Source organism: Ammospiza caudacuta, chromosome 1 (genome assembly GCF_027887145.1).
Source record: "Ammospiza caudacuta isolate bAmmCau1 chromosome 1, bAmmCau1.pri, whole genome shotgun sequence".
Classification (NCBI taxonomy): Eukaryota; Metazoa; Chordata; class Aves; order Passeriformes; family Passerellidae; genus Ammospiza; species Ammospiza caudacuta.
Window position 1 is genome coordinate 88,179,305 of NC_080593.1, and position 22,770 is coordinate 88,202,074.

General features: G+C 38.3%; 2 protein-coding genes across 2 annotated transcripts in view; one reads left to right on the top strand and one right to left on the bottom strand.

Annotated features, from left to right (window-relative positions):
- The window catches only part of RPRD1A (regulation of nuclear pre-mRNA domain containing 1A), a 43,576-nt gene extending 29,673 nt beyond the window's left edge, over positions 1-13,903 (top strand). Inside the window, exon 7 of the mRNA XM_058808978.1 lies at positions 9,315-13,903. Within this exon, the coding sequence (XP_058664961.1) occupies positions 9,315-9,464 (150 nt within the window). The 3' untranslated portion in view covers positions 9,465-13,903. The remainder of the gene's footprint in view (positions 1-9,314) is intronic.
- A 1,464-nt stretch (positions 13,904-15,367) lies between these two features.
- Positions 15,368-21,094, bottom strand: C1H18orf21 (chromosome 1 C18orf21 homolog). The gene is made up of 5 exons (XM_058816365.1): positions 21,008-21,094; positions 20,870-20,892; positions 19,920-20,119; positions 16,817-17,025; positions 15,368-16,411 (listed from the first exon to the last, which is right to left on the bottom strand). The coding sequence occupies exons 1-5, from the start codon at positions 21,079-21,081 to the stop codon at positions 16,258-16,260; spliced, it is 660 nt and encodes a 219-aa protein (XP_058672348.1). The 5' UTR covers positions 21,082-21,094; the 3' UTR covers positions 15,368-16,257.
- Positions 21,095-22,770: the final 1,676 nt, after the last annotated feature.

The following is a 22,770-nucleotide window of genomic DNA, read 5'->3' on the forward strand; positions in this document are numbered from 1 at the left end:
GAAATCACCATGCAGCATATCAACAATTTGTCTTACAGAATTGCTCTAATTAGTCATGTAAACTATAGTTTCAATTATCAATTGACACTAGCATATTCAACTACCATTAAGCAAATCAGGTTTAGGAATGCTTATGGTTGAGCTTTAACTTAATGCTCCTCTTGAGAATCCAGGTATCTAAAATAGATGGTTCAACCTACTTAATAAAGCTGTGAGAATGAGTTGACAAGTGTAATATGAAACTGTCTAGCTGATAAAATTCATTAGAATGTTGGAAACAAACACATATTGGATGGCCCATAGCATTTCTTGACTTCTTTGAGAACTATCCATTTAAAATCTTTAAAAATCATGTGCTGTTAAGACTGTTTTGAAATTTAAGGTGGCTGTCTTTCACAGCTCTTGTTTGGGTTGGATAGGAATAATTTGTGAACTTAGAAAAGATGGACAGGAATTACTGAAAAAAAAAAAAAAAAAGTAGTTGGAAGAACTTCTTCAAAATGTCCAAAACCAGTTTTGCACAGATAGACCCTACACTGATAGATTATTTAAATGAACAAGGTCACCAGTGTGGACTCACCTATAGCAGAAATGTGGGGTCCTCGATCTTCACTACCTTTATTTATTTCACCCTAAATGAAGCTAATTTACTAGCTTGACCCAGTCTCAGGTCACTAGAATGCTTTCTCATTTTCTTTCTTTCCCACAGGTTAACACTGAGTGGTTCTATACTGCAACTACAACAGCTATAAATGTTTCCTTGCTTTAAGTTCTATGCTGCTTGGATTAGAATGCTACTAGTGCTTAGCCTTGCTACAATAAAACCAGGTTTTATGCTTCTGCATTACCTAGATCTGTCTTTGATAAACATCTGAGGGAGTTGTGACCTGGCTAGCAATAGATAAATCCCTACCTAGTGACCTGCAGTGTTAACCTTCATTTTCAGATTCACTTTCATCTTCAAAATAAGTTAATGTAGTCTTAGCTTTACAGCAGTTTCATACTTTAAGATGGCCATTTGTGTCTGCTAAATAATGAACTACACTGTCCATATTTTTGTAGTTCAACGCTTACAGCTATAGGTTGAGAGATTTGCACGTGTGAAATCTGAAGTTGGAACTGAGACTGTTGTAATGACCTACAGGCAAGGGCTGCATGAACTGAGGAATGTGCATCTGGCAAAGCCGAATTTTTACAGTTCATTTGTTAGGTACGGTAAATATTTGAGCTTGAAGGCTTTGCACAACTGTTCTTAAATGCATTGTTAAAGGCATGCTTTTCTAACAGACCATCAAAATTCTTCACTCATTTTAAATTATTCTAAAATTAAACACTGATACCCTTTAATTTGGATTTCATGTAGATCTTCCATGAATAGGTGAAACTTCAAGAAGCTATCTATAAGCCTCCAGCCATTTAAATTTTTTTCCTATTTTCAAAACTGTTCTGCTTTATTCCTTGTGTGCCTGTGCAGAATAGCAACTTGAGTATTTGAGCAAAATTGCTCAGAATTGTTCTGAAGTACTTGATTACTTATCATCAGAAGTTCTCCAAAGCTTCATTCTGTCAGCCAGTGTTTGAAACTTAAGAATTCAGTATAATTCAAGCATCTCTTGGAAGTGTGTAGCTTTGAGTTTATTATAATGGCTAAATAAACGCTGTATCAGATAATAAAACACAAGTAGACCAAGTGTAACCTCAGGCAGGCATCCTTCATTTCAGCTGCTGCTTATATCTGCCATCTTGGAATGCTTTAAATTAAATCATAGTCCCACAGAGATTGACTAATTAAATCAATGTCTTTATATAGTAATATATTTTATAAATTAATATTCATCACCCTGGACATTTTATGATTGAGGGGAGATAAATATAAACTAAGCCAGCCTAGTAATATCCCTGCTAATTAAGTATCCTCATAGAATCATCAAGATTGGAAGAGACCTTCAAGCTAATCCAGCCCAACTGTCCACCCAGCTCTAGCACTGTAACCCCTAAACCACATCACCCACTACCAGATCCAAGTGCCTGTTGAACACTTCCAGGCATGGTGACTCCACCACCTCCCTGAAGGCTTGCAAGTCCTGTTTTGTTTTCTTCTACTTTTCCAGACATTGGGCTACTTTTTGGCAACACAATCTTCAACAGAAAGGCTAAATACAAGTTTATAATAAAATAGTTGTAAAAATTAGCTTTGAGTTAAGTAATTTATGTTTTTTCTCAAATTATTATGAAATGGGGAAATCCTTTTTTTTTCAGAGGGGACGTGCATTTTAATATACTAATGAAAATGAACTTGAATTTTATGAAATTTAATCACAAGCCTTTGGAAAAAAAAAATCTTACTTTTATTATGCTCATCAGAGATTATTTAAAGCATTACTAATTTCTGTGAGGATGTCTGCCAGAGAGTTTTCCAGCCTGGGCTAAAGAAAACTTCTGCAGTTGCAGTCATGTACAGTTGTTCTCTATGCTGGCCTTGTGCTGCTTGGCCACTTGCTCTCTGTGGTGTGTGAACTTCTTCCATGGGTGGCTTGTCCATGGTTCCCATGTGTCTAAATAATGGGGAGATGGGAGCCAATGGTTTGAATGCAAAACTTGGATAAGTTCATAAGGAACTTGGCTCCAGAAGCTGTGAAGATTAAGAAGGGATCCTGGACTAGACATTACAGTAAAGAATGGAATAGGAGATTAGCTGGCTGAGAAGGGAGTGACCATCCAGAAGGGTGTAATACCATGTAGGACTGAAATCAATTGGAATTCATTTGGACTAAGACAATGGAAGCAAAAACTGATGTGAGCTAATAAATCTGATAAAGATATTATGTAGGTGGAGAATAGGGACAGGTCAAGTATAGGACTGGGAAGAAACAGGGAAGAAACTGGAACCAGAATTATAGAGAGACTGATAAATGGAGACCAGGATTGGAGAGGGAGAAATTTAGATCAGAATCAGAAAAGCTAGAAATGGGAAGAGGTAGTCAAAAACCAGTTGTGAGTGTTTGTATTGTGTCTGAATAGAGCTGTGATAGGAGTCTGAGAGGCAATGAATATCCTTCCTGGACAAAGGTTGGTTCTAGGAGCAATGTTCCAGGAATGGAGATGGAGACCAGGAGTCAAGGCTGCAGTGACTGAGATTTGAGATACTGTTTTAGGCTGGAAGAAGCTGGACAAAAATTACATTTCAAGAATTAGGAAGAATAATTTGTGGCCACTGAGAAGACTTTGCATTTGTGATAGTCACACTTCAAATGGGAAGTGTCTTGATAATAAAATGCTTAGTTTCTTTCTGCTACTGTTCCAGACAGGAATTTGTGGTTTGAAGGTCTGCAGTGTATTCCAGTCTGTACCAAAGCATAACAGTTGATGGTAGGCAAAGTCACATAATCAAGCTTTCTCCAGATGGCCACTAATTTAGTTTGTGGATTTCAAACTTCTGAGCTGATTGCTTCCTATTGCTTCACTTGCAGACAAGCTGAGGAGTCTCTAATACTTTAACTTAGAAAATTTCTTTGAAGTGTTAATTTCTTGGAAATTTTAAGTACTAAAAAAAATGAGATACCTGGAATTAGAGGATGCATTTCATTTTCATCTGTCAGCTCAAAGAAGGTTTCTGAAGAATAAATTGTGTTTTGTAATGGTGAAGCTTGCCATTAGAAAACCTGAGAATATTAGTAAATCTATGCATAGAATAATGTGTACTGTAAGTAATGCCTGGGGCAGTGGATAGAACAAAACAAAATAAAGCAGTCACCACATAGTTGCTCATTTCTTCAGTGCTATTTACTTAGTTCAAAACTTGGCAAGGCCAAATGTAAAACAGTTAGATATTAACATATTTAAAAAGTTGAAGCTTGCTTCCAGAAATATCTTTCTAGGAAATAGGCAATGTGCAATGGAAGGTTAGCCAAGTCCATCCTTTCCTAAACTTGTCATAACTGTCCTTAGTTCTTCTACCTCATGTGTGAAGCTTATGGATATTGGTTCAGTCTCTTAAAGTTATTTCAGGGTTTCATTTATCCTAAACACTGGTAAATAGGTTGAGCTTTTAATTGTACTGCTGACAAATGTGAGCCATGCCAAATTTTCAAAGGCAGTGCAAAATTTAACTCTGCTCATCTATTTTCCAAGGTGATAGTGAGGCTTACCTGAGTCCTCTGAGTGTAATTGTCAGTCTTATTGCAGAAAAATACCCAAACTGGGTAAGGTAGAGTCTATAAATAATGTGATTCTGAACTTCAGAATCTAGATATCAGGCTTTTACATGACATTTGCTTTCATCTGAACCTTTGAAGAGTTCTGGTAGTTCCTGCACTGTTGGACACAGTACAGGAGGAGCCTTTACTCTGTGATGCAGTTCTGACATCTGCACCTGAAACTGAAGGTTGGAATGGACCTAGAAAGTCAGAGGTCTCAGTTTTAAATACTGTGTTCATACAGGCCGTGGATGCTGGTGTACACACATGCCCTCAACACCTTAAAAGCCTTTTAAATGTCTGGGTTTTGTTTTTCTGTATTGAAGTATTTATTTCCACCTTACCTTTCTCTAGCTAACGAGGGTGCAGATTAAATACTTCTCTTTCCTGCAAACCTTTTATTTTTGCTTTGCTATACATGTTCTACCACACGGTATTTTGGTGCATTCCATAGCATCAGTGATCAGATGAAGGTTCAAAGTCATATCAATGATATAAAGGAAAAGCATATCCATGAAGTTTTTTATCTGTAGCACCTTCCTGTTGCAAAACATCTTTATAATGATCTATTTTATTTGGAAAGTAATATATTCTCTGCAGTGCACAGCTTGTTTTATCTGCCTACATTTTTATTATTTATGATGTCTGTAATGTCTAATCAAAAATTATTTGGCTTTTTTGCCTGGTACTTTTTGATAGAGAATCACTATTAATCTAGATTCCGAATCCATATGTTATTAGCATTGCTTTCACAAAATATCCATATACACTGTCAAATAATGGAAATTGTAATAACTGGTGGGACTCTAATGAGCAAAATAAGTTCTAATTACCTCATAAACCTTCTTTTATGACTGGAGGTAAAAACAAATATTGCCTGAAAGTAGTATTAGCTTAATCTAAGATTAAGATATTGAAGAATATCTAAGAATTAAGATATTGAAGAGACCTTAATTCCAAATATCAGGTTGCCCATATATACCAAAAGTAAGGTTCTCCATAGGTAGGAAGAAATGCAAATTAAGTTCAATGTAACAAAATAAAGCATCATACTTCTGCGTGTCCCTGACTCTCTGAAGTAAATGTCTCAAATCTTGCCTCATTTATACAGGGGTAATTTGAAATTTATGTTAAAATCAGCACAATGGTAATCAAATTTAAATTCTCCATGAGGATTTCCACAGTTAAAAGTGTCAAAAACAGGATTAAATTGTTACTTTTTAGTATAATGTCCGGCATTTCTAATGGAGCAACGATACTAGAAGTAACACCTGGATATCTCAGTTCCCACTTCTCTGCTTTCATTATCATACTCTCAACATCCACACTGAGGAAAAAGGTGGTAGGTACATGTGCATGCTATTATGATAAAACAGTAAAGGCTGGACATGCAGTGAGTGTTGTTGATAATGAGTATTTAATTCTTGTATTCTAGCAGTCCAGGACTACTTAGGTCATGCCAGGACAATAATAACAGTTGTAAAAATACACAAGCAAACCTTTCAGAAGAGACCAGTGGTTTTAAATAGAATCAAACTGTGAACAGCAGCTGCCTTGAAAATACCTCTAAACTGCTGAGTCACTGTACTTGAAAATCAGTCCTCTTTTGGACTTGTTCACCAGTCATAAAAATTGGACATCTCCGGTGGTTTCTAGAATAGTTTCAGGAGTGTCATGGAAAATTAGATGCTCTGGATAGGTGAATGTTTTTTCTCTTTGTGGAGGAGGATTGATGTGAACCTCTAACCTGCAGTTTCAGATCTCATATATGCTTTGGATTAGTGAAATTGGATTAAAATTACATTCTGTAATTTATACTGTATGGTATTTGCTGGGTTCCCAGGATGAGGAGGAAATGAGTGAATCTGACTCTATGTTCTTAGAAGGCTAATTTATTACTTTATGATATTATTTTATTAAAGGATACTATACTAAAACAATACTAAAGAATAGAGAAAGGATAGAGACAGAAGACTTAACAAGAATGATAATGGCAAACTCGTGACTCTCCAGAGCCTCGACACAGCTGGATGTGATTGGTCATTAAATTAAAACAATTCACATGAAACCAGTCAAACAATGACCAGTTGGTAAACAATCTCCAGACCACATTCCAAAGCAGCAAACACAGGAGAAGCAATCAGATAATTATTGTTTTCATTCTTCTCTGAGGCTTCTCAGCTTCCCAGGAGAAGAAATCCTGGTGAAGGGATTTTTCAGAAAATATGACAGTGAGAATACTGCATCAATAATATAATCAACTATAAAACCTTACCTTTTTTTTTTTTTACCTCTAGTTTTGCAGTAAAGACTTCAAGCAAATTTTCTCAGAGTTACATATTTCTGAGAAGGCTTAAGGAACAAATTTTGTCTCCCTAGAGTACATTACGCCAGAGATGTTGGTGAGAGGAAGATGACTGTGTTATGTGGGAGACACAATTTATGAGAACATTTTCCTTAGTGAGGAAAAGGAACCTACTGTTAGTAGTATTGATCAAGCTGATAGTCACTAGGCAACAAGTCCCAGGCAGATTTATATGGAAAATGCTGGATGTCAGAAATGCAATGTTGTTATGGAAATGATTTATTATCAGCTAAAGGGAACTTTAAGGGAGTCAAGGAACTGACAGTCTAATATAAGGCACATTTCAGGTTTTGGAGTAAAGTCTAGCAAGAATATAACTGCTGGGTCTGTTGCTAAGTGACTGTGTCTATTTGCCTAACTTCAGGCTTCAAGCTTGTGAAGTGATACTGATTTGTGGCTTTACATTCCTCATTGATAGAGAATAAACTTGGGCAGGATTCAGCTCTTTACAAGAATTAACTGCAGGAGGGATTTTATAGTTAATATATTTTATGATTTTTAGGCCTCTTGAGTGTATTGATTCTGCTTACAATTCTGCTCATCCTCTTCTGTATAGGAGTACATCTTTCACAGTGGAGGCAAGATCACCTAGCTTCCTGAAAATCCTTGTCACCCAGTGAGCAATCTCCAAGCATCCTGCTTCTGAAAATAGGGATTCTAGTTGACTGGTATTCTATATAGCACCAAAATGGTTGTTTTAGTAAACAATGAAACCGGAAGCTGGTCTTCTCTTCCAGCATAAAATCTATTTCCTAAAATAATAGTCAGGAGTCTCTGCATCCTGGGCTAAAATGCATAGTGAGAATGCCTGAGATTGGCCTTTTACATGCTGGAAAAAAACTACACATCTTTCGCTGAGTCTGCTCAGTGAGGCCTCTGGATTCTGCTGTAAAATCAGGTATGAAACAGTGAAGTATTTGTGGTCTTAGGGCATTAGTGTAGGGATACAGTGTCAGGATGCAGACCTTCATTTCCACAGCCATGTCCCGAAGTCACTTGCACCAAAGAGAATATTTTTGGATAACTATAGCAAGTTTTCACAGGACCAAGGGGCTCACAGTTGTAAGACTTCTTTGGCCACCTGTATCCTAAAATAAATGCTGCTTTACCCTGGGTACTATTACTAAGGGTTTACAGTTCCACTGACTGGGCATCTGTAGTATTTTCACTGTGTTTAATATCTCATTAGAATCTGCATGTAATATTTGATTTTGAAATATAAATTATACCAAGCAATTGATGATCCTAATTCAGGGACACTTTTTCTTTCTCCTCTGTAAAGATTTGAAATTTTTTTAGCTACCTGTAATGATTCTTATTAAGAATTTAAGGTATCTCATTGTTCTCTTACTGCCACTGATAAGAAGGTCATGTAGTTGCAAACCTTTTAAATTTGTGTTGGACCTTGTCTAATAATCTTGGTCATGTCTCATTATCTAACATTCTTTACTATATTTTTCTACTGCATTAGGTTCTACTACCAAAAGATCTTTTCATTATTCTTCCTTATTACTCCATGTTATTAACAATATAGTAATATATTAAAATTGTGTTTAGAGCTTGTAAAGAAACAGCCTGACTCATCTTTTATAGACATTTGCATAGTGTTTTCATACTTGCTGGAATTATCAAGTGTTTATATTTGTTACTGTTGCTGGATCATGTAGAATTTTCCCCCACTGTTATTTAAAAGTGGTTATAGTAATGAGATCTTGGTTTTCCATGGGCTGATTATCCAAGTTGTGGATTACCTATGTGTTGTTACTTCTAGCCATTCATAGGCTGCAGCAAAACGTGCAGCCACACTAGGAGGCATCTGCATTTGATGTGTTGTGAATTGTGGTATTTTTTCATGAAGCACTGCTTTGTCTGCTAGTGCTTAGTTTCTTCTGTTTTCCACAGTTTCCAAGTATTTGAAATTCAAATATTCCTGTGAATTATATACATTGATCTTCTTATATTTTGGAATAACTGTTTTCATTTTATAAAAGCTGGTATTCTACTCCATCATGTTTTGTGTTCTTAAGAGGCGACCACTGACTATATTCTAGTGCACTGATTTACAATGTTGAACTTTATTTATATAATGTTGTTTCAAATGAAAAGGGCCTCGTAATCATTAAATACATCAATTGTGAGTGGTTTGACCTGTATTGCAACACAATATAAAATCCTAAGTTCCCAATTCAAAAAGTTTCTGAAAACCCAGGGTTAAATCCATAAATGTACTGAGGTAATACGTTTTTTATTTTAAAAGTTAATACAAAATACTTGTCATTTATCATCTTGGTGGGACCTGTTAGGCCTAGTTAGGGGATATTTGGTTGGTTTTTATTATTTCAGCAGTATGAGATGAGAGTAACTTCTCTGACATCACTAAGTTTATCCCTCTAGCCTCACTGATAGTAGAATATGTGTAACAACCATCCTTAATTAAGTTTTAACAATAATCCTGTTCTCCTAGTTACATGGAGAAAAGCCTGTGATTGTGTTAGCTGGGATTGTCTTCCCTATTTAGCATTTATGTTCTTAGAATTTAAAGCAAAATAATCCCATGGCTATGCTATTGAAGTCCATTGCTGGGAAAATGCTAGAGCTGATACCTCTACCTCCTAAATCTCTGGATTCTCTCCTGTTAAAGGCTGTTCACCTAGCTTGCAGAAGGAAAACTTAGTTTGGAAAATCACAGGTGCAGTAAGTAGTAGGGATAGTAATGGCAATAAAACCTCTTATGGAATTCTTCTGCATTACAGGAGTACAAACGCAAGTTAGCCAGAGTGTCCCAAGTACGGAAAGAACTCAGGTCACGCATCCAGAACCTGCCTGATCTCTCTCGACTTCCCAACGTCACGGGCAGCCACGTACACCTACCGTTTGCAGGAGACATCTACAGCGATGACTGATTCCCAAACATCCCCCCATAGCCTCTGCTTTTCTGTGGAATGAGGGGTAGGCCAGACCGATCGGTACTCTTGTAGTATTATTTTTGTATATTGTTGCAGAGTGTCAGTAAAAATACTTTAATAATTTATAAAAAATGGTTTAAAAAGTTGATTTGTTTACTATTTTATTGGTGAGTGAACATAAGGGTACATTTATAAAAGTGGCATCTCTGTCTGTTACATGGAAGAATGAATAATTATCTTTTGTAAAGATTTTAGTTGGGTGCCCTGTAAAAAACATGCTAAGATTTTTCTTATGTACCCTGTATTTAATGTAGAACAATATATAATCAAAACAATTCTAACTTGAGACATTTCCGTTGCTAGTGGGAGAGTGAAACATGGAAATCATAGGCTTAGGTTTGCAAGAAGGCCAATGCCATTTAATGCAAAGTTAAAAGTGATCTTACTGTCCATTACATTTAAATTACCCACTCCCAAAACAATGTGGGTTTTTTTGAAGTAAATGTTAACAACCAATTTTCTATTGGAAAATATTTATCATGTTACACTGAGCAGATCTTCAAACAACTCAAAATACTACAATATTTTTGTATCATGTAGAAGTCAGCATGTAGAAACTATAAAATTGACCAGTTAATTATGTTTTGAAATTGTAGCTTTTTACAGCTGCTTTGTTTCTAAATCGAGGGACCATTCATTTGCAATCTAATCCTGTTCTGGAACATCTGTTTCCATCTAAAAAGGTTAATCCCAGAAATGTGAAGCCATTTTACAGTTTTAATTAAATTGAAAGGTCATTCTCTAAACTGTCTCAGTTGCTAAATGCCCATTATTAAAATTTGACAATGTACCATCCGTACATGCAACAAAATGGTGATACAGCTGTACTGTACATCCTCTTCCACTGAGAAACCCTGGAGGCCAGCATGGGCTACCACCTCCTCACCTTCACCTGCTCCAGCAAATATTTCTAAATCTTGCTTGTCTTTGTCTCACACAACAGGAAGAGACTGTTCAGGCCTGTGTATAACTCAAACAGCAGAAAACTATTGCCCAGTTAAAAAACTCTGTTGCAGGCCATAAGTGTGGTATTTGTCAGGGAACAGCTGAATTTGTGAAGAATCCTTGTTTCCATACTATGAATCACCTTTTAAGTTCACTTAAAGATACAGATAGGCATTTAGCACATTGCCAGAAAGTTGCAGCTTTTCAGTTCACTGGAATGAGCCATGTAATCACTGAGTAATTTTAGAAATGCCTACCTGTACCTTTGGCATTTTGATGACCTAAAAGACCTGGGCTGCAAGTGTTTTGAGTTGGATATATCATAGGACTGTTTTACGATTGCATTTTGTCCATGGTTTTGCACTTGTCAGGCATTGTTTTGTACCAGTTCAGCTCACAGTTTACAAGTTTAATACGCCTCACATGGAATCAATTTTTTTTACAAAAAGCTGTTCTTCCTTTTCAAAACCCACAACAATTCAAAATAGTCCTGGAGTGAAATTGTCCAAGGTAGTTATCTGTCACTTGTTATTGGCTACTACAGGGGGAATCACCAAAATAGTTGTAGGATGTGAATGGAGAATAATCACTCTCTTTAAAATACATACACTTGGACATAGGCATCTCAATCCAGTTACTTTTTCTCACGGAAGTTGCTATGAATTAGACCTCAGTTAAGTAGGGAAAAAGCCTGAAAAGATAGAAATACAAGCTGTTGACATAGAAGTCCATAGCATGCAATGTAGAATACTGATTTCCTAAAAAATTCTGACTGACAAATAGGAGTGTGCAAAATAGTTATCAGAGCTCACTACAGGTCCAAAAATTTCAGTTTTGAGTGGCAATTTTCCATTCCATACGAAAAAAAGAGCTGTGACTACATTGAATCCAGAATATTTAGTTTCTTTAATTTAAGTGTACTATGCAAAATTAAATAACACTTACTGACATCTTTTCAGTGTAGATTCTTGATAAGAAAATGTTCTGATACAATTTTAATGTTTTAAATATTTCTGTTCTAGAATGTTAAACTCACATAAATTCTTACACACGTGTATGTGCATTGCAGTTGCAGTTAAAGCTCAGTTTTGCTAAAAAATAGCACCAAATTTGTGGTAAATATTAAACCAGCTTAATCCATTAGAAATTCTAAAACAAATCATAGAACTAGAGGCATAAATAGTGAGTTCATGGTTGAATTCCATCCATAGAAAACTTAATTTATGCCCAGAGGTGATTATAAGTGCAGTGATAAGGCTTATTAGACTATGCTGAAAGATCTATATTGGATACTCAGAATCATAGGGAATTAAGCTTAAACAATCTTTTTCTGCCTGAATTGAAATTAGTTGTAATAATAAAGTTGAGTGCTGAATTTTCTTGATCTCTCAAAGGTTTTAAAAAAAACATTACATTTACTTCACTGGATCTGTTTTTCCTATTCATAACTCCTGGTGATAACATTGCTTATCTATAGGTAATGTAGAACTGATAAAAGAGTGAGGAAAACCTCAACTTTTTCTTGCTGTATATAAGTTTTAATTTTGAGAGAGTGTTATTTTCTAGATATATTTTTCCTTATTTTACTGTGAAATTGTTTACTTCAAGGAGTTTTTCATAGCTGGGGTTTTGGAAATGATCCCTCAATATTTGTTTGGAAAAGAAGGCTTGTGAAAGGCAAAGGTCACTCTTAGAGCAAGTGTCATATATTAATGGCTGAATGGTACGCTGGGGTTTTTTTATTTATATATGGGAAAGGCATTGGGTATCAAGTAGTTAGGAGATTTATACTGTAACTGTAATAGTATAGCAGGAGATAGCATGATAGAGTACAGATGCAGCCCTGTAGTGTCAAAAAATACCTCCAAATTCTCAGGTTCCAAAGCTCAATGTACGTACTTCTGACATCTCAGGAAGAAAAGAGGCTGGGTGGGGAAGGGTAGGGTGCCGAAGAGACAAAAGGGAGAACATGCCTGGGTGGAAAGGTAAAGCAAACCACATGTCAGCTTCTGTCAAAACAGAAATAAGTGTGAGACTGGGCAGCACAATGTTTTATCTGTAGGTGGGGTTGTGCCACAGAACTGCTTTGGGGTGTTGCCATCCTGGGAAAGAAAATGCGTGGGCTTACCCTGCCTACCTCTTCTAATGTGGTCTGGCTCTAGGCAATGCAGCATGCCTGCCATACAAAAGGCACAATTATAAAATATCTGAATATTTTTAGTCTAATAATAAAGTCATAATAATTAGATTATTTGCTTCACTATATTGCACTTTTATTAAGCATTCTCTGAAAAAAGCAAAGATATTCCTGCAGCACTTTGCCAAATGAGAATGCTTACCTTGGAGGTCACTGGGACTGCTTGTATGTATATTCTAGTGTTTGCAGACTCAAACTGTGTTTTTTCCAGAATGTTTTGAAAGATATCAGGAATACTACCCCACTTTTGTGGTTTTAAAAATAAATGTGAAGTCCTTAGTTACAAAAGTTGCCATTCTTAGAAATTATGTTTCATGACTTCTTTTGGAAATTAGACCAGCCTGCAGTAATACTAGCTTGTCTGATTCACTCTGTAATGTTTGTATTAATATATTAAAGCACCTCTGTTAATCCCTAGCAACACAACCTAAACCACATGCTTATTATGTATTTTATCCGAGTAGTCTTCTGAGTGTCAAATTGAGAGCTTTCATTATGATGAAATTACATTGCTGCTTACCTGAAGTTTCAAAAAACCCATTGTGTTAGGACTTGCACAGACTAGTTCTGCTCTCACATCTCAGTGGTAACTCAGTTTGGTCCTTTGATGATGACCCAAACACATATGTAGGAAGGATGCAGTAGCCAGCGGAGCAGATGACCATGGAGGACGTGGAAATCATACATAGGCTTGGTTGGCCCTCTGCAGCAGAGCCTTTTGAAATGTAAGGAAATAGATCTGTGGGTGTCGGGTTTTTTCAGTGGGAAAATCAGTGAAAACCAGCACGTCTAAAATTTGATGGTTATATTTACAAATGTTTAGGCCAGTTCTGCTCATTACATTTAATCACAGTGATTATTCCTGCAAGTAAAGAAAGCAGACTCAAACATAGTGTCTGAAGTGGAATTTTTTTTAATGAATGACCAATTTTGTCTCGGCTCCTATTTCAGTGTATCATTTATCTTGATTAAGTAGTAAACCTCTTCCATCGTGTTATTTAGGAATCTAATTCTGACTTCATATTTACAATAGTTGAAGTATCCTACTAAGCATGATGTTTTTGTGGGAATTTGAAAAAGTTCAATAGCACTCATTACTTGTTTGCAACAGAAATAGACTTATTTGTTAAAAGCTAACAAGAAAAGTTTGAAATGTAAAGATGTTTCATTATTGTGCTTTTCTGACAGAACCTGTAATCCTTGTGTAATTTATGTCCTCAGAATTACACCTGTATGTACACTCTTTCATATTTAATAAAACATTGTTGTAAAAACATCTTTGAAAATTATTGTTCCCTGCTTGCCTTCTCAGTCTCATGGTGAGAAATGGCTTTAGTGTCAACTGCTCCCTATACTTGGAGGTAGTCAAGATCTCATCTCAGGGATGATGCTGAGGAAATGCTTGATACTAATTTTGAGGCTTATTACTCCCTGTATTCTGTGTGACAGGTTTTGGTGAGAAAGCAGTGTGTTAAAGGGTCTGAGGTTCTATCTCTAGAACTGTAAATTTAGTTGAGCTGATTATTTTAAGACACACTTTTGTAACATTTTCAGTGTGGTACAAGTACTGCCAGTGATACACATACCATTGCCCAGTAGAATTTGTGTGAGAAGGGAAATAACTCCCACTCTCAATTCAAATGCCTCTTCGCAGGGCTGTATGCTTAATGGAGACCTTCTTGCTCTTATTTTACAAAGTCTGAAATGAGAGAAGGCATTTCCTCTCTCCAGTTGTTCTTGCAGCTCTTCAAACACAAGCCAGTAATGTGGCCTGACAGTGGTTTGGAGGGGAGCTCAGCAAGTCTCTCACAGCCAGCAGCCTTCAGTGCTTCATCAAGTACAGGAAGGTAATGTGTCCTGAAGGGGAGAGTGCCTGACTTGAATGTATGTGTGTAGTCTGTGTTTGCATGTAAGCCTCTGATGTGTGGGTATGTATATACCTATATATATTATCTACAGAGATATGTTCATACATATGTGTGTCTTTCAACACTCCAATTCTGTGAAAGTCCAGTTAACAGAAAGAACACTCCATTAAAGGCTTAGGAGTAATATAAAAGCACTGGAGAATATTTCTACCTAGCATTTTGAAGCACACTTGTAAAACAAGAGAAGGCACATACTCAATGACTTCTTTCCCTTTGTTCCCAGAATAAAGTCTAATAGCTCACAATAACAATCCCTTTTAACAACACATCTAGACATATCTGACAACTCTGGTAAATCCAAAGAAAAAAAGATGTTGTTTGGAGCATGACAAGGCATTATCTCTGTTAACAAATAGTGTGCTGCAAAGGTAACACTCTTGGTGTGCAGAATGCCTACCACCCACAAAACATTTTTGGAAATGCATAGTTTAGGCAAGCTCTCCTGTGATCGTGTGGATAGATCACCCATTAGCTTTCTCTGCACACTGGTTGTGCTCCCCCGTCCATGTCTTTTATCCCTTCTCTGTAGTTTTATCCAAAAAGAATGCACTCTTGAGACAGCAAAATGTTGTGTAAGAAGCACTGAAAACAAAAACAACAGGGAAATGAGCTCTAACAAACACATTAATGTTGGGAGACCTTAAAACACAGCAGATGCCTGTGCTGGTTTCACATTGGCCTCATGGGAAGCACAGCAGTACCTAATGTGTGTACTTTTAATAAATTTATTGCAAAATCAGTATTTTCAAATAGTTCTGTGCAATGAACATTTTCCATCAACAAAGTATTTCTTCCAGAGGACTGGATTGTAAGTACAGCAACAGGTCAATTCATGCCAAGTTCTACACTGGAAAAGGCAACAATCCAAGGTTTGTATTTTGATTAAAGAGTGGCAGTTCATTTTATCCTACATGTACAAAAGAGACAATGAGCAGCGAGTCCTTCAGTTATTGTGCAAGTGTACAGGAGATATAAAAAAGGCTGCATGCCAATCTCTGAGACACTTAAGTACAGTTTACAACAAACTATTCTCCCCTGCCCTAGACTGCTTCCCAGCCCACTAAGTTATTTGGTGCTCCTAATTCTTAAGCAGTGTTCAATTGAGTGTGAAGGCACTTAAACTATTCATTAAACTAGCAAAAGAAAAGGAAAATACAGACCTTTACATCCAAGAAAGTAAATGCTTTTAACTAACTGGCTCTATTTTTCAGGGGGAATGTGAAGCACCATGTGCAGAACTTTCACTGCAGAAATATGCAGGACGGGCTATAACCTCAGTCTTGAACAGTTACTTTATATTTCCTCTCTTATCTCTGTGCCAAACATAAAATTGATAATCTTTAATGTTGACAATTAAATGGTCCTGATGGGGCCATCATCAGCTTCCTCAAAGGATAAATCCTGGCTTTTAATTCTTGGGGCATCAGAAACTGCAAGACATGTCCAAGATTCCCAAGCATATTAAATTGGCTGTCTTTACTTCTCCCTCTGGCAGACCATCACTCCCCTTAGAAACAGACCTTCCTTCTAAAAAACATGATCTATGCTTCCACAAGGTACAGGATGTTAGCCTGAGTTTTAAAGAAATCACTTTGTTGATTTACTAAAACTGGAGCAATATTTATTGCTGTAATCTTTATTACTTTGAAATAAAATGTAACTAAAGTAAAGTCAAGAAGGTTTTGAAATCTGCCTTCTCGTTTTTCTCTTTTTCTTCTAGGTCAAGCATCCGTTTTAGCTTAGAAAAGTGAAATTTGGAATTTCGGGGAGTCTTGGAAGCAGAGTTGGTTGTTGTCTGTCCAGATTCACGTGTCCTGAAAAACAAAATATTCAAATGTCTTAGAGGAGAGAAATAAGAATTAATATAAAGTAACTGTGAAAGCACACATATATGATTTGAGTGGAAAATATCCAAGAGAAATAGTGTATTTTTATGTGCAAGTGAGCAGGCAGAAGCAATACTTTGTCATGCAAATTTTAGGCAGACATTTTACATTAAAGACACAAATGTAACTGGGTATTTTTTGCACACAGTGGCTTATAATGAGAGTCTTTGATTTTAAATGTTGGAAAGTTAAAATTGATCTCCTCAACCATACCAACTAAGAAATACACTAAGTTATCAATTCAAACTTTATTAAATGACTGATCTAAAATCAACAAGATTTAATACACTCTACTTGGCAAAGGGCTGCTTTAAATAGGAAAGAAACACATACCTGGAAAGTGATGAGGGACTGTTCCCTTTAGATCCCAACCTACTGCAGCTTACAGGTGTCATTTTCTTTGCAGACTGAATTTTTACATCTGGTGTCTTCAGGCTAGATTTGATACCTGGAGTGCCACAATTTTGTGTTTTGGCTGCCAGAAAATCCCTGCTTTTACCATAGTATCTTGTTGTTTTGTTGCAAGATTTGCAAGTAACCAGCTATGGAGAGAAGAAAGGAAGTATCAAGCTGTCTTTCAGTCTTTCCACCTTTATGTTATAAAGCCATTAGAAGAATTACTCAAACTGTTCTCCAAATACCATGACACAAATTAAATATTTGCTTAAGTGAAATATGAGATACTAAAAAGTACAAAGATACACTCTGTAACTCATATTTTAATTCAGGCTTCTTAAACCAAATACATCCTCTGGGTTTATCTAGAAATTACTCCAATTCCCTGCAAACTAATTTCAGGGGACCCATACTGCTGAATGTAACATTGTACAGTGATATACAGAGAACAACCCTGTCAAGACATAAAACAGCACCTGAACTGGGCAAATCATATTTTGAGTGCACAAGATACACTGAGTATACTGGAGTACTCCTATACATTGGGAATTTGGCTAAAAAATTTGACATTCTGTGTCATCTAAAGTCATTAGCCTATCAGGGAATCTTGGGATACAATATTTAAACTACCAAACTCTCAAACCCAGTCATCCATTTTACTAAAAACAGCAAGTCTCAGTGAACAAAGCCAAGGCTTTGTATTAGAGCAAAAGTACTTTCTACAGTAAGGAGGATGTTCTAAACAAAGGGCACTTTCTCTTCTCTCTGTGTACCTCTAGGCTGCAGGGAACTTCAGCAGCACACCAGGCTGAGAGGTGCATCAGACTGATCACATCACCCAGTCAGAGGCTGTCAGGCATTCCTGAAATCCCTCACTGCCATGGCAACTACTCATACTAAGATATACGAAAGTAATACAGCCAGACAGCTTTCTGAGACACCAATTAGACTGACAGAAAAACAGTTCTGTGATGCTTCTGGTTAAAAATAACATACTCAAAAGAGTGTCACAAAAACGTCTAAGCAGTTTTGAAAACATCTACACCAAATCATTCTTCATTTCAACGTGTGTAAATTCAGATACTTTATTAAAAATTTCACTTAGAGATGCTGAAATGAAACATTTTTAGTTAAGTGTTTTGACTTCCTCTAGACATTATATTTTGTCAGCCTAACAAACTAAAAAAAAAAAGAAGAAACAGCATTAACTATTTTAGTGCTCAGGCATTGACATATTTTTAAGTTCTTCTGAATGAAATTCAGGTGGGAAACAACCATTCATGGTGACTTAGCACTGCATGGAATATAAATGGAGATGACCACTTTACAATGCAGGAATTACTGGATTAATCATAGCACTTCACAGCTAATTTCCATTCCCTGAAATGGATCAGCAGTTAACTCCAAAAATTTTCAAAGCCTTGAAACAGTCCCTATGTTATATGCCTTTTTATGCCAGAAGCAATCTAAAATCAAGTTCTACTTGCTAAGAAAGTTCTCAGAGGTTCAACCTGTCACATTATTACTTGCATTAATTTCCAACCACACTGGAATTTTCATTTGCACAAGTCTCAGGTATTAGATTACAGGGATCTACATTGCTAATTTTGAAAGCTGCCAGTTGCTGACAGCATTTTTAAAGACTTAAGACAAGAAACACTTAAATCATAATCCACAGGACAAATTTAAACTGAACAAAGCTCAAGTACAGCAGTCTGTAATTACATACCAAGATCAAAATATTACCCAGAGTTTAAACTGGACCTATTTAAACTGAATTTCAAACTACTCATATGAATGCACAGTGTGTCCCTAACAAACACTCTGCAGCTACACAATAAGTCTAAGAGCCCATCATCATTTCATAGGACACTGGTCTGTTCATCAGTTCCTTAAAGGGACAGTTCTTAATGTACCCTCAACATTCAGGATACCAGAAAAAAAAAGCAAACATGTCAGCTTGAAGAATCTGAGTTGGAAGGGACCCACATGCATCACCAAATTTCAGCTCCCGGCCCAGCACAGGACATGCCAAGAATCCCAGCCTCATGTGCCTGAGAGTGTTGTCCCAATGCTTCCTGAACTCCTGTCAGCCTTGGTGCCGTGCCCTGGGGAGCCTGTTCCACTGCCCAACCACCCTCTGGGTGAAAAACCTTTTCAGATGGCCTTTCTGAAGCTCCACTTGGGTCTACAATTTGGGGAGAGTGCCTTTATGAAGCATCTTATTTTGGTCTGACAGCCAAAAAACTTGGTGATATATTCCTCAGTTTAAAATTTTTAATTGACTCTTACATAGTTTTTGGTTTCACAAAATTTACTCCTGTAACCACAAGACTTATGCAAGAAAATTCCAAGTGTGCCAGCAACTGCTGGGCACAATAGGGTGCAGTCTCATTTATTACAACAACCATTCACATAACCTATTTTAAAAACAGTACATACCTTGGCAACACTAGATTAAATGTTTACTATTATTCTTCCAATAGTAATTAAATGTCACATTCCTGAGTACTTTTAGGAAAAATAACTGAGGCCTCAAGAAAAATGTCAACTTGTTGAAATTACCTCTGTAGTTTAGTTTTAAAGAGTTTCTATAAACAGTAATATTCAGACAAAAGTAAAAAATTTTATTAATACAGATGGCAATAATAATCTGATGTAGCTATGAGAGGCTAGTGAAACACATGAAGTAAAGCTTGTGTCAAAACATATTTGGTCAACAAGTGATAAACTGAAACAAAGGAACATGAGATGTTTGTGTAGCTTCTCTAACATGTGGGGTCACAAGGTATTTTTTTGACAGAAAAGCTTACTGGTCTTGTGTTCATGATCTATCTATTGTGGGAGGTAAATTTTAAAAATGTCATTTATGCATAGAAATTATTCCAAAAAGAAAGAGTCTTAAGCTCATGAAAAAGAAATGTGTGGGCTCCTCTTCGAAGAGAAAGGTTTCTGTATCTTCTCTTTTTTGCCACTGAAACAGGGACATGAAATTTAGGGAAATATCGTGTACATGTCAGTTTCAAATAACTGTCCTTACCAGAATGCTTCTTGACTCCCTGTACTTTCTCAAAAGCTTTGTCTGTTTCATGTTAAGCTTATGATTCTTCGCCTCTCGTTTAAGGACCTTCTCTATCTGTGGAGTTACTTTCATCTTTGGTTTGAGGCGCACTCGGTAGCTGTCAGGAACCAGGAACTGGAAGCAGTAAGGACATATCCTTTCTAATCCACGTTCATTACCTACAGATAAGTAAAGGCAAAAGGATGAAATAACTATGTTAATAAGCAAACTTTAAAATTGTGTATTTCAATGTAAATATTACCTAGCTATATGTTTTTCTGTTTAAGGTAACACTAGAACACAAGAGAGAGCTGAACACCAGAATGTGCTCAGCTGAGCACAATTCAGACTAAGTTAATGCCTGGCACAAGTTTACACGATATCTAACTGTACATTTTCTTGGAAAAACGCAATTCCTTCCCAAAAATCTTTAGCAAAGGAGGCTCACAATTCTGCCATGTAGGCACAATCTTCTACCAGATCAGCGACACCAAAGCCTCGGAAAGCTCTTTGCCCATTTTAAGTGTGAGAAGATGACACGACCTCAGGAACGAGAGAAACACTTTGAGGTAAATTTCAGACCCAACAAGAGGCTCGCTCCTGACATCTGCCTCATTGTCTCCTGCAGCCGGAGCCGGACTCGGGCGCCTCTCCCCAAACCCCCGAGGGCCCCCTGGCCCTGCCTCCTGGCGAGCTCAACACCGCAGCCGGCAGCCCCGAGGCTCGGCCCTGCGGGGGCAGCGCAGGGCAAGGGGCACAGGGAGGGAACGGGCGAGCCGGCAATCATTCCCATGCTCCTGTCCTGTCCTTGCGCTGCTCTCCCGCGGCAGGAGCCTCCTCTGGAGCGCTGCGGCCTCACGGGGCGCCCGGCTCCGGAGCCCCCTCCTCCGGCCCCGGCTCCACCGCCTGCGCCCGGGTCCCTCACTCGCCTCGGGAGCTGCGGAGCGTCCACCTGCACGGGAGAGAGGGAAAGCGTCAGGGCACGGCCGCCGGCACGGGCGGGGACATCCCGCGCGTCACCGCCGGGCTCCCGCACCGCCCGGCCCGGCCCCGCCGCGGTTCCTTACAGCAGGAATCGCGCCTCTCCCGGGCACTTCTCTGCCAGCTGCTCCGCTGAAGCCAGCAGCCGCCGCCGCCCCATGGCGCTGAGCGCCCGCCCCGCCGGAAGGACAGGAAGGGAGGGAAGGGAAGGGGGGCGATGTGCAGCGCTTGGCCGAGCCCCGGCGGCTCCGCGGCCGCTGCACCAGGGTACCGGGCTGGGGCGGGCCCGGGCGAGGGCAGGGCCGGGGCCGGCGCCGGAGGGCAGCGGGGCCCGCCTGAGGGGCCGCGGGAGCCGAGCCCTCTCTGAGAGCGACACCCGCCGCCTGTGTCCCCGCAGTGTGAAAAGTTTCTCCGGTAGGAAAAGAAACTTTTACCTTAGGGAAATAAAACGTGAGGAAGAGGTGCTTTAGGTTGAAGGCGGCAGAACGCTTAGCCTGGCTCAGAGAGGTCATGGAATCTCTTTCTCTGGAGACACGCCAATCCCACCTGGATGCGTTCCTGTGTCACCTGCTCCAGGGCACCCTGGATGGATGATTTCCAGAGGTCCCTTCAAATCATAACAATTTTGTGATTCTGTGAAAAAAAAAAAAAAACAAACAAATTCCCAAACTCCGAACGCCACGCGTTTCTCTGTGAGGGCTTGTCAGGTGAAAGATGTGCAGCAGCCGCTCCAGAAATCCGCCCGATGCTCAGCAGTGCTGAACTTCATCTGTCACACTCTCTACTGGAGGTGCCTTTTCCGTGCATTTTTGCGACTGCAGACTTTATCACTCTGCAAATGTCCTCCAATTAAAAAAAAAAAAAAAACAAAAAACAAACAAAAAAAAACCACCACCAAAAACCAACGAAAAAACCCCTACCAAAACCAAAACCACAACCCCCTCCAAAAACCTCCCCTGCACCTCCCCAAAAAAGCCCCTGAACCAAACCCTAAGCCTTTCACCGTTTGATGTGTGTTTTATTAATTCCCTCAGCCCTGCTCATTTGCTAGACGTTTTTATCCTTTGATCTATTGGTAATGGTGTTCATTTAGGAGAGGTATTCAGCTGAGCAGGCTTCAATAGTCTATCAAGGAATTTAAATAAATATAATTATTTCTTATTTTCTGACATGGTGTCGCCAAGGGCTTTAAAGATAGAAAAGCAACAAGAAAAAGACATTTCAAGGCTTCCTTTAAGACAGGTTTACTGCACAGTCAATAAATCTGGACTTGTTAATTAAATGTTCATAATAGGTACAATTAGGGCCTCTGTTGAGTCTATTTTTTAAATGAAACTAATTTTTTCAGTTAACCTTTCAATGTTACATTTTCATTGCTTTGTTGCTGGCTTTTTTGATCCTAGAGTGAACTCCTACCTTTTCTGAGTGGAAGAGGAGAGATATCATATAATATCTATTCAAAACAGAACCAGTGTCCATCAGTCAACAGAAACATTCCCATTTATTAATACTGGTGAGGGAAAGTGAAAGTACTTTTTGAACACAAGTAAGCAAAAATAATTCCAACACTTTTTTGAGGTGTGGGTCTGTGTCTATAATTTTTTAAGCCCGTTTTTTCCCCAGGGAAGTTGTTTTTGGAGGAAGAATGGTGAGGCAAGATAGTGCTTTCCCAGCTGCTGCCTAGATAAAGGGAAATGTGCTAGGGATTTCTTCTTTTGCCTGGAGCTGGGACCTCCTGGACTCCTCCCTGCCCCTGGAGTGGTGCAGGTGGGCCAGAGCATCTGCACCAGCACTGTGGATTCAATTTTCCTTCTGAGAACAAGTGCCTGAGCGACCTGATTAACCAGCA